Source organism: Pelobates fuscus, chromosome 9, assembly GCF_036172605.1.
Source record: "Pelobates fuscus isolate aPelFus1 chromosome 9, aPelFus1.pri, whole genome shotgun sequence".
Classification (NCBI taxonomy): Eukaryota; Metazoa; Chordata; class Amphibia; order Anura; family Pelobatidae; genus Pelobates; species Pelobates fuscus.
Window position 1 is genome coordinate 163622343 of NC_086325.1, and position 21188 is coordinate 163643530.

General features: G+C 43.6%; 1 protein-coding gene across 1 annotated transcript; it reads right to left on the reverse strand.

The window, feature by feature from the left end:
• Positions 1-419: 419 nt before the first annotated feature.
• LOC134572630 (nicotinamide N-methyltransferase-like) lies at positions 420-13323 on the reverse strand. The gene is made up of 4 exons (XM_063431710.1): positions 13124-13323; positions 12145-12322; positions 8299-8506; positions 420-850 (listed from the first exon to the last, which is right to left on the reverse strand). Exons 2-4 carry the CDS (start codon positions 12290-12292, stop codon positions 421-423), a joined length of 786 nt encoding a protein of 261 aa, XP_063287780.1. The 5' UTR covers positions 12293-12322; positions 13124-13323; the 3' UTR covers position 420.
• Positions 13324-21188: the final 7865 nt, after the last annotated feature.

A 21188-nucleotide genomic window follows, 5' to 3' on the forward strand; every position in this document is an offset into this window, starting at 1 on the left:
TTCAGAATTTGGAAAAAATGTTGTAAAATGTTTGATAAAAGTTTTAAATACCTTTAGATTGTAAACTCACGAGCAGGGCCCTTTACCCTTTGTATTGGTCTTTCTATACTGTATTGTCTTTTTCCCAATTGCTGCAGAATGTGTTGGTGCATTATAAATGTCACAATTATGCAGATAAAGATATATGGATACTGAGTATCAAAACCGATCATAAGGACAGTGTGGTATAAACAAACATTGTACATGCACTAAGAGGAAACAAAAGGAAACTCAAATAAATGTTAACAAATATTTAATTATCTTCAAAATTAGACATATTTTAACAAACGTTGCACAAAAATATTCAAACGCAGAATAGTTTTTCTTCTAATTTTGCTTTCCAAAAACATTTTCACCATTGTAAATTTAAGAAGCCGGTGGTTAATTCTCTCTTTCCTTACGAGCTACAATGTACCCAATATGATCATGATCCATTAAGTGAGTGTTTAATTTACTTTCAAATACTTCAAAAATCACAGTGGTATACCCATTGTCTTGGAGAACTTGCTTCACAAAATCTTCATTATAGTTTAGGAATGAAAACTTGTGATCACCAATTGTATAATAGGTCGCATTGAAAAAGGCAAACAGAATGAGGTGACCTCCCACCTTCACAAGGGATGAGAATTTTCTAAAGCTGTTGCGATAACTCTCATGATCTTTACAGGCGACGTCAAAGTAATAGATGCTGATGGCACAGTCTGCTTGAGGCAGGGCGATGGAACCCAGTGGATTGTCATTGGTGGGATCCCATTTCAAACAACGTTTCACAATTCTTCTGACTTTCTCTTCCTCAGCTTCCACTAGTTCACTGAAATTTGAAATATTCAATTTATTCTAATATCATAAAAATACAATTGATCAGTATGCACATTCCTCTAGATCACTTCCTTTTATATTTGGTCTTACAGTTGTTGCTTAAATGAAAAAATGGCTCTTCACACATAAAGCATATCAGCAAGCAAAAGTACTTTAGGGGTCTGCAGTGTCCCCTTTAAGCAATAAGAGTGTGCCCTCTTTTCTTTCATTTTTCAAAATGTGCATATTTAAAATTTTTTTATAAATTAACTTTGTTTAAACCTCCTGGTGTTAATCAGACAATCGGTCCTCTTACTTCCTGGTTTGTTTAGTTCAGAGGAGATAAACTCAAGAGGCAGCAATTGCCCAGAGCACCTGCCTTGCAAAGACTTCTCACTGAGCTGCATTGCGAAGTCTGTACTGGACAGACACAGAAAGTCTGGGCTGGGAAAAAAGAGAAGGGCTTGCAAATGCTGCAGACAAGAGATCCATAGCTTTTGTAAGCTGTTTTTGGATATACCCCGAATGAAAAATGTACAAATTAGGTGTTTGTAAAGTTAATGTTTATGCTGGTTTGGTATTTGGTGAACGGTCTGCTTTAAAGGCACTATAGTCACCTGAACAACTTCAGCTTAATGAAGTTGTTCAGGTGAGAACTATAGCTCCCTGCAGCCTGTCTCAAGTAAACACTGTATTATCTGAAAAAATACAGTGTTTACATTAGAACCTAGGAACACTTCCAGTTGCAGTCACTCAGACTGCCACCAGAGGGACTTCCGAGTTCATGAATGCCTAATTCACATTCATCACGTTTGACATTGTCACGCTTGGGTGAATACAAACGTGATGACAGGAGACAGGAGGCACTGTGGACGCTCCTCCTATGTCCTGTAGTAACTACGGAGCCTGTCAGCAATCAGAGCTGACAGTGTTGGAGATAACAATCTCCTGAACACAGTGTCAGCTCAAGCTGACAGGCTGAAGACCGGAGACCGAGCAGGAGCATCCAAACCCTAAGTAATATTGTAAATGTGAGTGAGGGTGAGATGGAGAGTGAGTGTGAGTGAGTGTGAGTGAGTGAATGTGAGTGTTGGTGAGTAAGTGAGTGTAGGTGATAGAGTAAGTGTGGGTGGGTCAGTGAGTGAATGTAGGTGAGTAAATGAGTGAGTGAGTGTGGGTGGGTGAGTGTGTGTGGGTGAGTGAGTGAGTGTGGGTGAGTAAGTGGATGAGTGTGAGTGAGTGAGGGTGGGTGAGTGAGTATGGGTGAGTGATAGTGAGTGTGTGTGGGTGAGTGTAGCGGTACTTACCTTATCCGGGGGCCGGACGCGGTCCTCTCTTCAAGCCGCGCGCGGTCCTGCGGCTGCACGAGCCGCGCGCGGTTCGTCCGACTGTTCAGACAGGAAGGCGGGCAGTGACCGCGAGAAGCGGTCACGTGTCCCGCCTGCAGCTAAGAGCGCGCCGCGAATCTCGGGCGCGCTCTTAAAGAGACAGTGGGAGCCTAAATTGCAAAAAGGCTCCCATTGGCTCCTGTCATGCCAATCACCCCATACACTTACCTGTTGGGGGAGTGGAAGTGACAGGAGCCAATCACATTAGTTTGAAGGCTACTTATACTTACCCTTTTCCCTTAGTTCCTTGCCCTATCGTGGTTTCTGCTACAGTTCCCTTTAGTGCTTGTTGTGTTCAGTTGTGTTTCTCCGTATTTGACCTTGGCTTTGTATTCTGACTTCGTTTTCGCTTTATCCTATTCTGTACTGTTTGCCGGCTTGCTGATTCCTGTGTACCAGTCCCCGGCTAGTTTTCGTTTACGCTGTCTCTTTGTGCCCTTGACCTCGGATCGTTCCTGACTCTGTCTTATCCTATTACGTCGAGTCCGGCCACTCTAAGGTCCGGTAGACGTATCTCTCCTCTGTACTGTCTTCTGTTAGGCTGGATCCTGCGTGTAGGGGTATATACTCGTTACATTACGATAGGGCCATGGACCCCGCAGATTTAGCTCAACAGATGGCGACCCATGAGGCTAGATTTGTAGAGCAGGATCACCGTATGGATCAAATAGCTCAGGCTCTCCAGACGCTCTTAGCTAGAACCATTCCAGCAACCGCACCTAACCCTCCTGCACCCCTGCTTCCTGAAGTATCGACTATGCCTAACGCTACAGCACATTTAACGCCTCCTCCTAGGTATGGAGGGGATTCTAAGACATGCAGAGGGTTCATTAACCAAATAGAGTTTCATTTTGAAATGTATCCACGTTCATTTCCCACAGAGAGGTCTAAAGTTGGGTTCTTTATGCACCAACTTACCGACAAAGCACTTGAATGGGCAAACCCTATTTGGGAGGCTAATGGACCTATGGTGCATAACTTTCACAGTTTCCTAACAGCTTTTTGCAGAACTTTTGATACTATGAAAAGGTCTAAGAATGCCGCTAGAGCATTAATGAGGGTTAAACAGGGTTCTAGGTCTGTGGCTGATTACGCTATACAGTTTCGTACCCTTGCCTCACAGGTCGATTGGACCAATAATGGGTTAACTACGGCCTTCATGGAAGGTTTATCAGACTCTATATTGGATGAGGTAGCAGCTAAGGAGCTTCCTATTGCCTTAGAGGACCTTATTGACTACCTCATCGATATAGATAATAGGATTCGTGACAGGCTCTATACTAAGAACAGGAATAGACATTTTGTTACACCTATTCAACCCAGAGTTAATATACCGGAGAGTGTTAAAGTATCTGAAGAGGAACCTATGCAATTAGGGGTTGCCAAACTCTCAGATACTGAGAAATTACATAGGAGAAGGGAGGGACTCTGCCTATATTGTGGTAAGAGAGACCATATGGTAAAGGAGTGTCCTCTGCTCCCGGAAAACTCTCGCACCTAAGACCTTATAGGGGACTGGCCTTGGGTGTGATTTCTAAGTCTCCTACATTGCCTCCTAACCGACTGCTTCTCCCTGTTTCTTTACATATGGGAGAGAGTTGTATAGTTGAAAACATAGACGCCCTGGTTGATTCTGGGGCAGCCGAGAACTTTATAGACTCTGGTTTTGTAAAGAGAAACAATATTCCCATCAGAGAGAAGGAGATACCCTTGGCCGTTGAGGCCATAGATGGTAGACCATTGATATCTCCTGTTGTTACTCACGAGACTGCACCGCTACACATGTACACAGGGGTTCTACACTATGAAACCATTCGGTTCCAGGTCATCACCTCTCCCTCTTCACAGTTGGTGTTAGGGTATCCATGGTTACGTGCCCACAATCCCATTTTTGACTGGGAGACAGGGCAGATAAAATCATGGAGTGAAGCCTGCCATGAGTCATGTACTATTGAAGTCACGCCTGTGAATTCTATTAACGTTCCTACTGTTCCTCCTTTATCTACGACAATACCCTCTCAGTATTTAACTTTAAAGACTGTCTTTGATAAAAGAGAGGCTGACAAATTACCGCCTCACAGACCCTACGATTGTGCTATTGATTTGTTGCCTGGTACTATACCTCCTAAGGGCAGGGTGTACCCCCTATCGGTTCAAGAAAACCGTGTCATGGAGGAGTACATTAAAGAGTCATTAGACAAGGGATTTATTAGAAGATCCTCTTCTCCGGCTGGAGCGGGGTTCTTCTTTGTATCAAAGAAAGAAGGTGATTTAAGACCTTGCATTGATTATAGAGGTCTTAACAAGATCACCATCAAAAATGCTTACCCTATACCTCTAATAACAGAATTGTTTGACAGGCTCAAACATGCTACGGTATTCACCAAATTAGATCTTAGAGGAGCATACAATTTGATACGTATTAAAAAGGACCACGAATGGAAGACAGCCTTTAACACTCGGTCAGGTCATTATGAGTATACCGTCATGCCATTTGGGCTTTGCAATGCCCCAGCAGTGTTCCAAGAATTTATTAATGATGTCTTAAGGGACTTTATTCACTCATTTGTTATTGTGTACTTGGATGACATTTTAATATATTCTACTGACATTCACGCTCATCACAGACATGTTACAACAGTTCTGAAGACCCTTCTTGCTAATGGTCTTTATTGCAAATTAGAAAAATGTCTATTCGACCAGTCCGAGGTCCAGTTTTTAGGGTATTTGATTTCCGCCGAGGGTTTTCGGATGGATCCCCAGAAGCTCGCTGCAGTCATAGAATGGCCTCTGCCGCAAGGTCTGAAAGCCATCCAGCGTTTTCTGGGTTTCTCTAATTATTATAGACGTTTTATCAAAGGTTTTTCGTCTATAGTAGCGCCTATTACTCGTATGACTAAAAAGGATGGCAATACACGTGTCTGGTCTACTGAGGCACTTCAGGCTTTTGACTTTCTTAAAACTACGTTCGCCTCTGCCCCTATTTTACAGCATCCTGTCCCCTCATTGCCATATATACTTGAGGTTGATGCTTCCGATATAGGGGTAGGTGCTGTCTTATCCCAAAGAGAGTCTCCTGACAAGCCATTGCATCCTTGTGGCTTCTTTTCTAAACAAATGTCCAAGGCAGAGAGGAATTATGATGTGGGTAATCGCGAACTCCTTGCTATCATTTTAGCACTCAAAGAATGGAGACATTTGCTAGAAGGAACTAAGGATCCTATTCTCATATTTACAGATCATAAGAACCTATCCTACCTTAGCGAAGCTAAAAGATTGTCTTCAAGGCAGGCTAGGTGGTCACTGTTCTTGTCTCATTTTAATTATATAATCACCTATAGGCCAGGTGACCGGAACACCAAAGCGGACGCTCTGTCCAGACAATTCGAGACAATTGACAAACAGGAGATTGATGTCACTCCTGTCATTCCCCCAGACAGGATAATAGCAACTACTATATTGTCTATTTCCTCGTCCCTCTTGCAGGCCATACAAGCGAAACAAGGCATGGCACCCAGCGAGAGGCCTAATGATAAATTGTTCGTTGACATTCCCGAGAGACGGGATATTCTGTCACTTTATCACGATACTAAGACTGCTGGACATCCTGGTATTTCCAAAACAGTGTCAGCCGTTTCTCGGTATTTCTGGTGGGATACCTTACATAAGGATGTTACTGACTATATAAGTGCTTGTACTACTTGTGCATGTATGAAAACCTCTCGTAGAGTTCCTTGTGGGCTGTTGCATCCGTTGCCCGTTCCCGAGAGACCTTGGTCTAATCTATCAATGGATTTTATTGTTGAATTACCCCCTTCGAATGGTAACACAGTCATCCTAATGATAGTAGATCGGTTTTCCAAAATGGCTCACTTTGTGTCTCTTCGCAAGTTGCCCACTTCCAAGGAATTGGCTCTTATCTTCGCTAGAGAAGTGTTTCGATTACATGGTATTCCCTTATCTATTGTATCCGATAGGGGTAGCCAATTTATTTCCAGGTTCTGGAAAGCCTTTTGTTCGGAGATGGGTATTTCCCTCTCATTTTCTTCCGCTTACCATCCCCAGTCTAATGGAGCTGCTGAACGTGCCAACCAGTCTCTTGAGCAGTACCTCCGTTGTTTTGTGTCTCACCATCAGGACAATTGGTCTGACCTGCTTCCTTGGGCTGAATTTGCTCGGAATAATGCCACTCATGATTCTTCCGGCAAAAGCCCTTTTTACGTTGTCTATGGCCAGCATCCCGTTGTTCTTCCGGCTGCATTCTCCTCTCAGGGCATGCCAGTTCTGGATGAGCATTTGGCTGGTTTGCGTAATACTTGGGAGCAGGTTCAGCGTTCTTTGGTGGACTCTGCTGCCCGCCAGAAGGCTCAGGCTGACAAGCATCGCAGAGCGGCTCCTTCCTATGTTGTGGGGGACAGGGTTTTGCTTTCCACACGGAATATTCGCCTTCGGGTGCCTTCTATGAAATTGGCTCCCCGCTTCATTGGTCCTTATCGCATTATACATAAGGTTAATCCCGTTTCTTATGCCTTGGGTCTGCCTAAGAATCTGCGTATACCCAATGTATTTCACACCTCTTTGTTGAAGCCTTACGTACGCAACCGCTATACCCGGCATACTCCCCCTCCCCCTCCTGTCTCTGTGGAGGGTCATGAGGAGTTCGAAGTATCTGCTGTTATTGACTCTCGTTTTCTTAGGGGTCGGCTTCAGTACTTGGTACATTGGAAGGGTTATGGGCCTGAGGAGCGCAGTTGGATTTCTGCGGATGCTGTTCATGCTCCCCGCCTTGTACGTTCTTTCCATTCGCGTTTTCCTGCCAGGCCTGGTCCTGCCCGCCCGGAGGGCGTGTCCTCAGGGGGGGGTACTGTAGCGGTACTTACCTTATCCGGGGGCCGGACGCGGTCCTCTCTTCAAGCCGCGCGCGGTCCTGCGGCTGCACGAGCCGCGCGCGGTTCGTCCGACTGTTCAGACAGGAAGGCGGGCAGTGACCGCGAGAAGCGGTCACGTGTCCCGCCTGCAGCTAAGAGCGGGCGCGCTCTTAAAGAGACAGTGGGAGCCTAAATTGCAAAAAGGCTCCCAATGGCTCCTGTCATGCCAATCACCCCATACACTTACCTGTTGGGGGAGTGGAAGTGACAGGAGCCAATCACATTAGTTTGAAGGCTACTTATACTTACCCTTTTCCCTTAGTTCCTTGCCCTATCGTGGTTTCTGCTACAGTTCCCTTTAGTGCTTGTTGTGTTCAGTTGTGTTTCTCCGTATTTGACCTTGGCTTTATCCTATTCTGTACTGTTTGCCGGCTTGCTGATTCCTGTGTACCAGTCCCCGGCTAGTTTTCGTTTACGCTGTCTCTTTGTGCCCTTGACCTCGGATCGTTCCTGACTCTGTCTTATCCTATTACGTCGAGTCCGGCCACTCTAAGGTCCGGTAGACGTATCTCTCCTCTGTACTGTCTTCTGTTAGGCTGGATCCTGCGTGTAGGGGTATATACTCGTTACAGTGAGTGAGTGAGTGCGTGAGTGTGGGTGACTGAGTGAGTGTTAGCTGGTGCGTGAGTGTGGGCGAGTGAGTATGGGTGGGTGTGAGTGAGTGTGGGTGAGTGAGTGTGGGTGACTAAGTGAGTGAGTGTGGGTGGGTGAGTGTGGGTGGGTGAGTGAGTGTGCTGGTGTTAGCTTGTGAGTGAGTGTGTGAGTGAGTGAGTGTGGGTAAGTGAGTATGGGAGTAAGTGAGTGAGTGAGTGAGTGAGTGTGGATGAGTGAGTGTGTGGGAGTGAGTATGGGTGAGTGAGTGAGTGTGGGTGACTAAGTAAGTGTGGGTGACTGTCAGTGAGTGTGGGTGGGTAAGTGTGGGTGCGTGAGTGAGAGATTGCTTGAGTGAGTGAGAGATTGAGTGAGTGTGAGTGAGAGAGTGAGTGAGAGATTGAGAGCCTAAGACTTTATGGACTACATTATGTTTTGCAAAGTTAATGAAAGTAAAAACATGTAGACATGGCTTTGGTAGTGAAAGGGGTTAGCTTGTTCCATAAATTGAAAAAGGTATGGTATATAAAATCTCTCTAACCTGACAGACTCACCTCACACCCTTAAGTTCACATGAAATTTCAGCAGCATGAGACCAGTCTACAGCTCCTGGCTCCTTATTCAGCCATTTTTCCATTTCCTTAAGCGTTCGATCTGATGAGTCTAAAATGGTGATTTCCTTAAAGAAATCGGACATAACCATCAACTGACAAAAGGTTGCACCAATTGTGAGGTCTATCAGAGTCTCTCCTTTCACAATACCTGGGGGGAACAAATTAGTAAAAAATATAACCTTCACTACAATTATTTTTTCCTTTTTGTTACATATATTTTTGAATCTGTGATCATTGGCTTCACTCAGAATAAAACCACATTTATTTATATACTACTTTTCAAAATGTCATTGGGATATTAAAATAATTTATGTGCATAGAAGCAAAGGCTGTATACAGTTTGTAGAGTTGCCTGACTAAATCCTAGCATCTGGACCATAGAAACATAGAATGTGACGGCAGATAAGAACCATTCGGACCATCTAGTCTGCCCAATATTTCGAAATACTTTTTATTAGTCCCTGGCCTTATCTTATAGTTAGGATAGCCTTATGCCTATCCCATGCATGCTTAAACTCCTTTACTGTGTTAACCTCTACCACTTCAGCTGGAAGGCTATTCCATGCATCCACTACCCTCTCAGTAAAGTAATACTTCCGGATATTATTTTTAAACCTTTGTCCCTCTAATTTAAGACTATGTCCTCTTGTTGTGGTAGTTTTTCTTCTTTTAAATATAGTCTCCTCCTTTACTGTGTTGATTCCTTTCATAGGCGTGCGCACGGGGTGTGCACTTTTTATGAGCAGGAACACCGTTCCTGCAGGCACTCAGCGCCACCAAATGCCCCCCTTCCTCCCCCTGTCATGGGGGGGCAAGAGGTGATGGACCCAAACCCCCCCCCCCCCCCGGGTCGGGCGCCTGTCTTCATCTCAGCCGTGGCGAGGGAGCTGTGTGCTCTCTGCTTCCTCTCGCCGCGCGCCGTTTGCTGATGCCGGCTACAGCAGACAGCCTGCGCGGTGAGAGGGAGCAGAGAGCACACAGCTCCCTCGCCGCGGCTGAGATGAAGACAGGCGCCCGACCCACTGGACCCCAGGGACAAGTCCACGCCAGCACTCCAGGTAGGGAGGCTGGGTGGACATTTTTTAGTTAAAAAAATAATAATTTGTGTGTCTGTGAATGTGTGTGTATATGTGTCAGTGTATGTGTGTGTATGTCTGTGAATGTGTATGTGTGTCTGTGAATGTGTGTGTATATGTGTCAGTGTATGTGTCTGTATGTGTGTGTCTGAATGTGTGTGTATATGTGTGTCTGTGAATGTATGTATGGGTGTCTGTGAATGTATGAGTGTGTGTCAGTGTATGTGTCTGTGAATGTGTGTGTGTATATGAATGTGTGTGTGTATGTGTATCTGTGAATGTATGAGTGTGTGTCAGTGTATGTGAATGTGTGTGTGTCTGTGAATGTATGAGTGTGTGTGTCTGAATATGTGTGTGTCTGAGTATGCGTGTCAGTGTGTGTGTGTGCACATATATATCTATATATATATATATATATACACACACTCACATTGGAGTGTATATTATTTTTTTTGGGGGGGGGGGAGAGTTCCCACACTTTATTCCCCAGGACTTTATTCTCCCCTGTCGGCTCACACAGAACCGGCGCTATCTGAGTGCCGGCTCTGCTCTAAGCCTCCATGGGCCGGCGGGGAGATCAAAGATCTACCTCACTGGCCCACAGCAGCATGGAGGGAGGCAGGAGAGGACCCGGGGAACTCCAGACAGCAGCTCCACCAGGTTCCTCTCGCGATATCTTAGCGTTGCCGTGGCAACGCTCAGATCTCGCGAGAGTTGACTCTAGCCCCGCAGGCTAGAGTTAACTCTCCACTGGACCACCAGGGATGGCACATGGCAGCAAGGATCCCCCCTCCCTACATAAGGTACGAAGGGAGGGGGGGATATTTACTAATCTGCCCCCACCTCCACAATCCCTCCAAACATACAGAACACACACACATACAGCACCCACACACAAACAGCACCTACAGAAATACAGCACCCTCACACAAACAGCACACACACAGCACCTACACACATACAGTACACATACAGCACCCACACACAGCACGCTCACACACACAGTACACTAACCACACTCTCACAAACACACGACACCCACACACATCACACAAACAGCACCATCACACACACACCACACAAACAGCACCCTCACACACACAGCGCACTAACAGGACCCTAACAAACACACACACCCTCACACCCAAACAGCACCCTCACAAACACACACACACAAACCCCCTCACCCACATAGCACACTACAAGCACCCTCACACACACATCACACTAACAGCAACTTCACACATACACACACACAGCAGCACCCTTGCACACAGCACACTAACAGCACACACACACACACACACCCACACACAGCAGTGTGTGTATATATATATATATATATATATATATATATATATATATACACACACATACACATGCGGCGTGTGTTTGTGCTTTAGGGTTCACACCCTAATGCAATAGGCTGCGCACGCCTATGATTCCTTTTATGTATTTAAATGTTTCTATCATATCCCCCCTGTCTCGTCTTTCCTCCAAGCTATACATGTTAAGATCCTTTAACCTTCCCTGGTAAGTTTTATCCTGCAATCCATGAACCAGTTTAGTAGCCCTTCTCTGAACTCTCTCTAAGGTATCAATATCCTTCTGAAGATACGGTCTCCAGTACTGCGTACAATACTCCAAGTGAGGTCTCACCAGTGTTCTGTACAATGGCATGAGCACTTCCCTCTTTTTACTGCTAATACCTCTCCCTATACAACCAAGCATTCTGCTAGCATTTCCTGCTGCTCTATTACATTGTCTGCCTACCTTTAAGTCATGTGAAATAATTACTCCTAAATCCCTTTTCTCAGATGTTGAGGTTAGGATATCAAATATTCTGTACTCTGCCCTTGGGTTTTTACATCAAAGATGAATTATCTTGCACTTATACACATTAAATGTCAGTTGCCACAACTCTGACCATTTTTCTAGTTTACCTAAATCATTTGCCATTTGGCTTATCCCTCCTGGAACATCAATCCTGTTACATTTCTTAGTATCATCAGCAAAAAGACATACCTTGCCATCAAGACCTTCTGCAATATCACTAATAAAAACATTAAAGAGAATGGGTCCAAGTACAGATCCCTGAGGTACCCCACTGGTGTCAAGTCCAAGCTTCGAATATACTCCATTGACTACAACCCTCTGTTGCCTGTCACTCAGCCACTGCCTTACCCATTCCATAATATTGGAATCCAAACTTAAATATTGCAGTTTATTGATGAACCTTCTATGTTCAACAGTGTCAAAAGCCTTACTGAAATCTAGGTAAGCAATGTCTACTGCACCACCCTGATCTATAATTTTAGTTACCCAATCAAAAAAATCAATAAGATTAGTTTGGCATGATCTCCCTGAAGTAAACCCATGTTGTCTCTGATCTTGAAATCCACACAATGCATTGCAACATGATCTCCCTTCTGTCCTCTAAACTAGATATATTATCTTTCCCCTCATGATATATACGTTCATGTTTTCATAAGCACAAAAAGGACGCAGTTCTTAATGTTTCAAATCCCAGAAATTGACAACACAATAAGGCAGAGTTTTAGATTCATATATCTCCGTTCTCACTTTTCTCTGGTGACAAAATTCAGACAAGTCACCTCGGGTCTTTGCAAATAACTGTGAGAGTGGCCCTTTAATACTGGCGGCACTGAGGACAGAATATAAATGTTTGTGTGGAAGACAATGAACGTACCTGAACGCAAACACTGAAATACTTTTTGCATTGTTGTGTCTAAAAGTTCTTCTTTGGAATCCGTCTTATCACGACCAACATATGTTTCTAGAATCAAATGATGATCAAACTCTTCATCGTGATAATCTTTATGTTTCATTCCCTCCATCTCGAGACTTTATTTTCAGGTATCAATTTACTAGCAAAGTATATCAAAGTTTATATCTGTTAATGCAGAAGACATCTCAAAGGCATTGTGTTTCTAGTTAACATGAAGCTTTCTACATTCTCCTAGAAGGAATTTTTCTTAATGGACTTTAGCAGTTTATTCACAAAATACTAGGTTGAGGTCAGCCAAGTGGGGGGAAATTTACTAATTATTTTGGCAAGTTTAGCTTTACTTGTGTAACTTGTTTTAAAATCCAGCATGTGTCACTGTGCTGTAACTCTCTCTGTTTTGATGATGATGATGATGATAAATATATGCTATAGTATTGTTTCTTGTAATCTAATATTTTAATATTTTTTTCTATCACAAACTAATGACTGTATCACAACTTCATTTTCCATTATTGTAAGATTGCTCATCTATATAAGGGGCAGTGGATAGGGGCACTTTATTACAGATAAAATGTTAAAGAACGATAGAAATTACGAGTTATTCACTAAACTGATACTGTAGCTATTTTAACACGGATGTAGTGTGAGCTTCATGATCACCAAACGCTGTTAAACATTTACATTTCAGAATAGTGTGACTACATTATTCACTGGGAATTCTGATAGAAGCTGAAACGAGATAAATGATTTCCCCCTCTTTTCTCTTGATTCTCATTTTTTTCTGTAATATTCAGCTCGGCATATTAAGCTCCTATAATATTGATTTTAAAAGCAATATGTTTTTCTAAAGGAACACTCCAAACATCGTAACCATCACATACTAGCATTCCCCTCCCCAATGTAAGTAGTCAGATTGTTTGCTAATGGTTCGTCTTCTTACCTGGGGTCCGCTCTGCACCAGTCGCAGCCTCCTCTCTAGCCACAAGCTCTCTTCACTGATAATAATGAGCCCAGTAATATAGGTCGTAACTCATTGGCTGGGAGCAACCAGCTGAGGTTTTCAGCCAGTGAGCTGGCCCCACACAACAGGCTTTAGGCAAGAGACTTATAATAAAATATTGAATAACACTTAGCTTATAATTTATCTTGGTGAATGGTTATTGGTGGCAGAATTCCCAGGAGACATTTACTACTATATATCTAAAAAAAAAAAAAAAAGATAAAACAGCAATGACTTGATTATGAAGCATTAGATCAGGAGACCTAATAATATACAGTCTATCTATAAACAGGGGAGGGGGAAGGGGGGAGGGTTCTATAGCCTTTACAGCCTGCTTGGGGTATTCCTTTAAAACAATTTATAATAAAAACATATATATTTTTTTGAGATTTCATATTTTATATATGTGACAAACTCTCCTTTTTAAGGGAGATTGCCATGAGTTTTTGGAGGAGCCTGCTTGCCAGCCTCCTGCCCTGCGACTATGGCCCCTGGGGTGTATTGCCATTTAAAAAGTCTATTTGGGCTTATTGGATTTTAAAACACTTTTTTCTGCCCCTTTAAATTCATGGGAAAATGTGCCCCTTCTCCTCCCCCTTTTTCCTGTCCTATTGTTTTTCCAGCAGGGCGTTGTCCCAGGGGCACTGCCAGACCAGTTTTAATGGGCTGCTTTGTCCCTCCTCAATCTCCCATCAGCCCTTGCTATTTTCTGACCTCACCCTACTATAGTGGACTTTTAACATTGAAAATAGACTGGCCACACAGCCAAAATCTGTGGAACTATTTTGGGCATGAAAGCCATGCTTGCAGTCGGTCAAAAGAGACAACCACATGGCGATCCAACTGTATTTGTGAGATCTGAGCGTTGTTCGGACATATTGAGCGGTCAGATCCAAGCTATCTGGGGATATGTTGGACATATAGGTTAAACATTGTATTATATGAGTTATGTATTTTTATGTGTTTTTTGTAACAGTTTTTGGACTTGGAGATATTTCCTGTATTTGGAGATAATTGGCTTACCACAGCCATTTATGCCAATTATCTCCAGGATAGAGGAGAAGATAGACTGTCCGCACAGCTTAAATCTGTGGAACTATTTTGGGCATTAAAGCCATGCTTGCGGTCAGTCAAATGTGACTTCCATAAAACGTTTGAACCCCTGCACTGATCTGGGTGATTTTTGGATATGTTGTTCACCCAGATCAGGGCTATCCAGGGATGTAGGATTTGTGGGTATATGTTTTTGTTTTGGGGTGTTTCTGGACTTTGGGTAAAACTGGATATTTTCTGCCTGTGGTAATTGAGTTAGTCCATTGTGTTTGGTAATTGTATCACAGGCAGAGGGGAGGGTTTGTGTACATTAGCTGGGCGTGTCTAACTGTACAATACTGTGTTGATTGGCTGTTGTGACTTTGTGTCCTGTGCTCCACAAGGTCCACGTTGGTGGTAACCTTGTGGGGAAAACTGTATATAAGAAATATAATTACAAATGGAGATTGCTGTGTGAACCCCAAACCAAGTTGAGGACAACACACAGTGGTCAGTATGGTGGTACCAGATCCACCGAAAAGGGCTTGGACCCCAAACACTAAATGTAAAAGGGTAATGTACAAGAGTGTCACCCCAAAGGAGAAGGGTGTTTTTTTTAGAAAATAAGGTGAAAAGTAAATAGCAAATAGCAAAATAAATACAACCTGTTAATCAATGGGATAGGACAAAGATGAGAGGGGAGGAAAAAACCCTACTGCTCAATACAATGTCTCCAATCGTATCCACAGGACAGCTACTTTATTAGTGTGCACAATAAAAAGAATACGTCTGGAGACAATGCCAAGTCAAGACTATAGAGCAGCATAAAGTATCAGTTCGTATCCCTGGTATGGGCAAATAAACCCAAGAGCAATACTACAAGGGCTATACCTAGTCACGTAGGCTGGCTCAGAAGCTCCAATGAGAGTATTGCCTAAGTGGTGAAAAGAGCTGATACCAGAAAGTCTGGAGGGTAGAGAGTAATTAACAGGCTCAGCTCCTAGACATATAGTATAGCTGTACTAGGGCTAAAAATAAGAGACAGCTTACAGGACAGCTGAAAGGCAGAAAAAGAGCAGGAACTTGAATTCAATTAAGCTGATCTGTGGTCAGCCAGTCTGCATTCCTAAATAATATCCCTAATGCTCCTAAACAAACACCTTCATGGGTGTTCTAACGCTGTCCTTAACTGTCATCATACAGAGTAATTTACCCTCTAGACATCTCCCCAAACAAAAATGTCTAAACAAAAAAAAACAAAATGGTGCTAAACACCCTGTGCCTCCATTAGTGCAAATAAAAAGAAAATGTGAGGAAGAACAAAATCTGACGCGCGTTTCAATGCATATCACTGCACCTTCGTCAACCTTACCTCTGTGTGGAGAGGGTATAAATATCCCAGCGGGCTAATCAGCTGTATGCCTCGTGGTTCTGTGAAACTATGATCAGGTGTGGAGGTACGGTCTGTGCTGGACAGTGATGGCGATCACCCCGACAACCTCTAGCTCCTCCCCTCCTGTCAGCAATATTGCCAAATTCCCAATCCTAGACGCATGAAAGCGTCATTAGCGTGTGCCGCTAGCGGACGCCTGGGCGGGGAGGGTTCTGCTCAAAGACCCTCCCATCCTCACCCTGGCCCTACTCAATGACAAGGGGTGGGCGTGTCGCCGGCCGACTGTGGGGGCAATGAATATAATCATGCCGTTCCACCTTTAACTCCTCCCTCTCTACGCCCACCTAAGTGTTTCATATCCATGACTGATACTGGGGGCGGAGGGGGGGGGGGGGGCGGGAGGAGGAGGGGAGCTATAGTGGAGAATGAGTCTCATAGGGATATCCCTCCCTGTTATATTATAAGCTGCAAAATACTTGGGCATATAAGGAAAGGGGAGGGAACACCAAGTAAGTCATTCTGTATATAAGCTCATGGGTAGAATCCACAGCAGCAAGGTTTGACATAACTACAATTATGATCACAATTTGAACACTGTTGGTAGGATCACCATGTCATGTTTCAAAGAGACAGCTAGCTGTTTCATTCACCGTCATATATCTGGTGCAAAGAGACAGCTAGCTGTTTCATTCACCGTCATATATCTGGTGCAAAGAGACAGCTAGCTGTTTCATTCACCATCATATATCTGGTGCAAAGAGACAGCTAGCTGTTTCATTCACCATCATATATCTGGTGCAAAGAGACAGCTAGCTGTTTCATTCACCATCATATAAAAACAAGTGTATCCCACTGGTTATCCAATAAACTGATAGGGACTTAAAAATGTGGCTGTTGCAGTGCTTGTAACTATATATGCAAAGATTCAAAAATCTTCAATAACTGTTCCCAGTCAGAGACCTTCCATCGTAAATCCTTCTTTAATTATAATACTAAAGGGGTAGTATATCTAATCATATGCCAATGTAACATGCTGGACGTAGGGAAGACCTTCAGGCCTTTTAAAAAACGGATCCTGGAACACATAACTCCATAACAATCAGCAGGAACATAGAAACTCCAATCTCCAGACATGTTAAAACCTCTCCTCATCACGGAGATCAAATTGTACTCAGATTTCTAGGCATCAAACTAGTTAAAGTGGACCAAAGGGGAGAAGGGAATAATAAATTGAGGAGAAGGGAATGTTTTTAGATTTACTGTTTGAATACTTTATCGCTGAAGGGATTGAATGAAGGATTTTCCTACTCTCATTCATTAGTGATCTATAAATGAATAACTTTATGTATAGGCATCGTAATGATATCGCAACACTGTAAATAATTTTGGGTACAAACATTTATGTTAAGTTTTATATTGATTTTGTGATACACATTTAATACCTCCGCAGGAGAAAGGGTTAACGTAAACTGACTCAATTTGACTACCTGTTTAAGTCAGGGCCGTCTTTAATATGATTAGGACCCTGGGCAATGCATTTTCTTGGGCCCCCTGGGCCCTGCCCCTCCTATCCCTCCCCCCAATTACGCCCAATGTGCAATCACACTGACAGACGTACTGGCACATACAGATACAGACAGACATTAAAACATTCACAGATACACACTGACACACAAATACATACTGGCAGACATACTGACACACACACACACAGACGTATTGACACACACACACACAGGCATACTGACACACACAGGCATACTGACATACACATAGGCAGACGTACTGGCACATACACACAGACAGACATTAAAACATTCACAGATACATACTGACACACACATACACTGACACACAAATATATACTGGCAGACATACTGACACACAGACATACATACACACACAGGCACATACACTGACAGATATACTGACACACACAGACACATACACTGACAGATGTATTGACACACACACACACAGACATACATACACACACAGACACATACACTGACAGATATACTGACACACACAGACACATACACTGACAGACGTATTGACACACACACACAGACATACATACACACACAGACACATACACTGACAGATATACTGACACACACAGACACACACTGACAGACGTATTGACACACACACACACACAGACATACATACACACACAGACACATACACTGACAGATATACTGACACACAGACACATACACTGACAGACGTATTGACACACACAGACATACATACACACACAGACACATACACTGACAGATATACTGACACACAGACACATACACTGACAGACGTATTGACACACAGACATACATACACACACAGACACATACACTGACAGATATACTGACACACAGACAAACACATACACTGACAGATATACTGACACACACAGACACATACACTGACACACATAGACACATACACTGACAGAAGTATTGACACACAGGCATACTGACATACACACACACATACATACATGCACAGACAGACATACTGACACACACAAACATACTTACACACAAGCATACATTTAGCCACCCTCGAGGTTCTTACCTTTTCCTGGAGGGTGGTTTCCCTGGGGTCCAGTGGCAGGCTGAGGCAGATGGGAGTTTTCCTCTGGAACTCCCCTCCCTGCCATTCTCTTCCCGCGCGGCTGTGTTCTCCGTCGGGAGGAAGTGTCACTTCCTCCCAGCCGGTACAGGAAGGGGCCCGGTCGCACTGTTTAAGTGTCACAGCGCCAGACCGGGCCCCTGCTCACACATGCTCTCCGGGTGGCCCTTAGTGCATGAGCCACCCGGGGAGCCTCCTCAGCGTGCGGGCCGGTGCGGCTCTGTGCAGCCGCACCGCCGGGTCCAAGGGGGGCTGCGCAAATCGCGGGGCCCACAGGGCAGCTGCTCTGGGCCCCCCAGGAGCAACTGGGCCCGGGGCAGCTGCCCCGTTTGCCCCGCGTTAAAGACGGCCCTGGTTTAAGTTGTAGGCTTCTATGAAGACCCCATAATCAAGCCAGGTTTTTACTCTTTATATATCCTAGAGGGCACCCATCATCTGGAATCCAGCAACCTCAGGGCAAGCAACACACATATCTGTAAAGATCATGATACTTACATAACACTCATTGGTGTAGGTTGTGAAATCGGAGGCACTAAGTACACCAGATATATGATGGTGAATGAAACAGCTAGCTGTCTCTTTGCACCAGATATATGATGGTGAATGAAATAGCTAGCTGTCTCTTTGCACCAGATATATGATGGTGAATGAAACAGCTAGCTGTCTCTTTGAAACATTATATGGTGATTCTACCAACAGTGCTTAAATTGTGGGCATAATTGTAGTTATGTCAAACCTTGCTGCTGGGGATTCTACCCATGAGCTTATATACAGAATTACTTACTTGTTGTTCCCTCCCCTTTCCTGATATACCCAAGTATTTTGCAGCTTATAATATAACAGGGAGGGACAGGGCCGGACTGGGGAAAAAATTTGGCCCAGGCATTTTTTTATCACAGCGGCCCACTAAGAAGGGGACGGGGCAGAAAGGGTGTGTTTTGTCATCACTAATGACAAGCACGCCCCCTCTCAAAGTGAGCATGTTGATTCAATGCTCTTCCAGGGCAGACCATGCACAGAGCTCTGCTAAAGAGCTCTAGCATAAGAAAAAAGCCCTGCATTTGTTTTGAACAGCGCAAGCAAATTTAATAACATGCTTGCACTGTGTTTCCTTGCAACTTGTCTCTGGTGTCTCTATAAATGGATACCAGGAGACAAAAGGGCCAGGAAAGAGTATTGTGCGTGTGTTTGGAGCCTGCTTGTGGGATTGCGAGTGTGTAGCGTGAACTGATTGTGGTGTGGTATTGTGTAATAAGGTCGGTTTTAGTCGTGGTGTGTTTGTGGTGTAATGTATTTAAAAACAGAGAAGAGTCAATGTATGCAATATAAAAATATATATGTTAATAAATACCATAAAATAGAATAAAAAAAACATAGTTGAAGTAGAAAAATTAAAAAAAGTATAATGCAATTTAAATTTAAAACAATTTAAAAAGACAATAAAAGACCTAAAACATGTTTAAAACATTTTAAGGTTTAGAAATTTTTTTTTTAAAAAAAAGGAAATAAACAAATACAATTATAAACAAATTACATTTAATATTTAGACCATAAGGTTCCTAACACTATTTTGGCCACAAACTCCATTTCGTTATGGTTCTCCACTTATTTGAAAACATCTCCTTGTCTGGCACCTAATGCCAAAAGTTTCCAGCCCCATCCTGACTTGCAACATATTTTTCTCTCCCTCCTTCCACCCGTTTTACATTTGAAGAATTTCTACATATGTATAAAGTTTTAATTTCATGTATAGATTCATTCACTCTCGTATTTTATTACGAAGCTGGGATATGTTTTCATGCAAGATGAATAATAGTGTGAACATTTTAATAAAGAACAAATAAAAGTATATATAAATTGCCACAAAGAGATCCATTCAATTGCTCCCTGTATCTATTGTTGAATAAATTATTTTAATTTCTAGTTTATATTTATTTCTGTGTGTGTGGAAAGCAAATTCAGCCCATGATTTTATAAAATATTCTCATCTAAGAAAAGTAATAATGTGTTTTCAGCAATTTTGTTTTCCCCTAAAATACAAACAAACAATCTCTAATGAAACAGAAAGGGGTATTTTATGAGCCACTACAAAATAATTAACCCTTAACAGGGCACAGATAGTGTAGGTGACAGGCGGAGCTAGCTGGAAGCGCACTGCCTGAGCTCCGGGCCCTCAACCCTGTTTTTGCCAATTGTAGCAGGAAAATAAGCGATTTCACATTCACATTCTCAAGCAGTTTACCCTTGAGGGCCCGTGAGCACTAATCTCTGCCTTAAGCTGCCGATGGCTGATCACTCCAAGAAGAGGCAAGCTGTAGCCTGTGGGAGGCTGAGGTGGGGATCCAACTATGCTCCTACCCCTAAGGACCATGGGGTTATTCCAGTCACCACTGGGGTGATTCTACACTCACCTCTCCCAGATCTGGTTTACACCGCTGAACAACGCAATGCAAGCAGCTCACTAGCCGCCGAAGATTTGCCTGTACCACTATGGCCCTCACTGGAGGAACGCCTCAACCAGGCCTTCAAGCTCTTCTGGTTGCAACTCCGCAGTAAGACACAGTGAAGAAAGCTGAAATCTCCCGCAGCAGCTTCGCCCCAGCCTGATCTACCACACACTATAGCCAAGTCGAAACTGACTGGGAGAAGCCTTGGTGCAGCGCCGAAGTTGGAGTAGTGGAGACGGAAGCAGAGACAAGTCCAATCCTCCCCTCACACAGCGTACCCAGAAGAAGCCACATGATGAGCGCTAACATCTCGTGCTGGTTCTGTGCCACCTAGATTACTGTGACCTCAATATCCCAACCGGGTGATGGTGGGGTACAGTAGAGGGAGCGGGGACTCAGCTTCACACACACCAAGAGAAGCCGGAGGTGGGGGTGGGCTGAGGAAACAGTATGTGGAGCTAGGTGCTCATACTTTACTTTTCATTATTGATAACCTGTA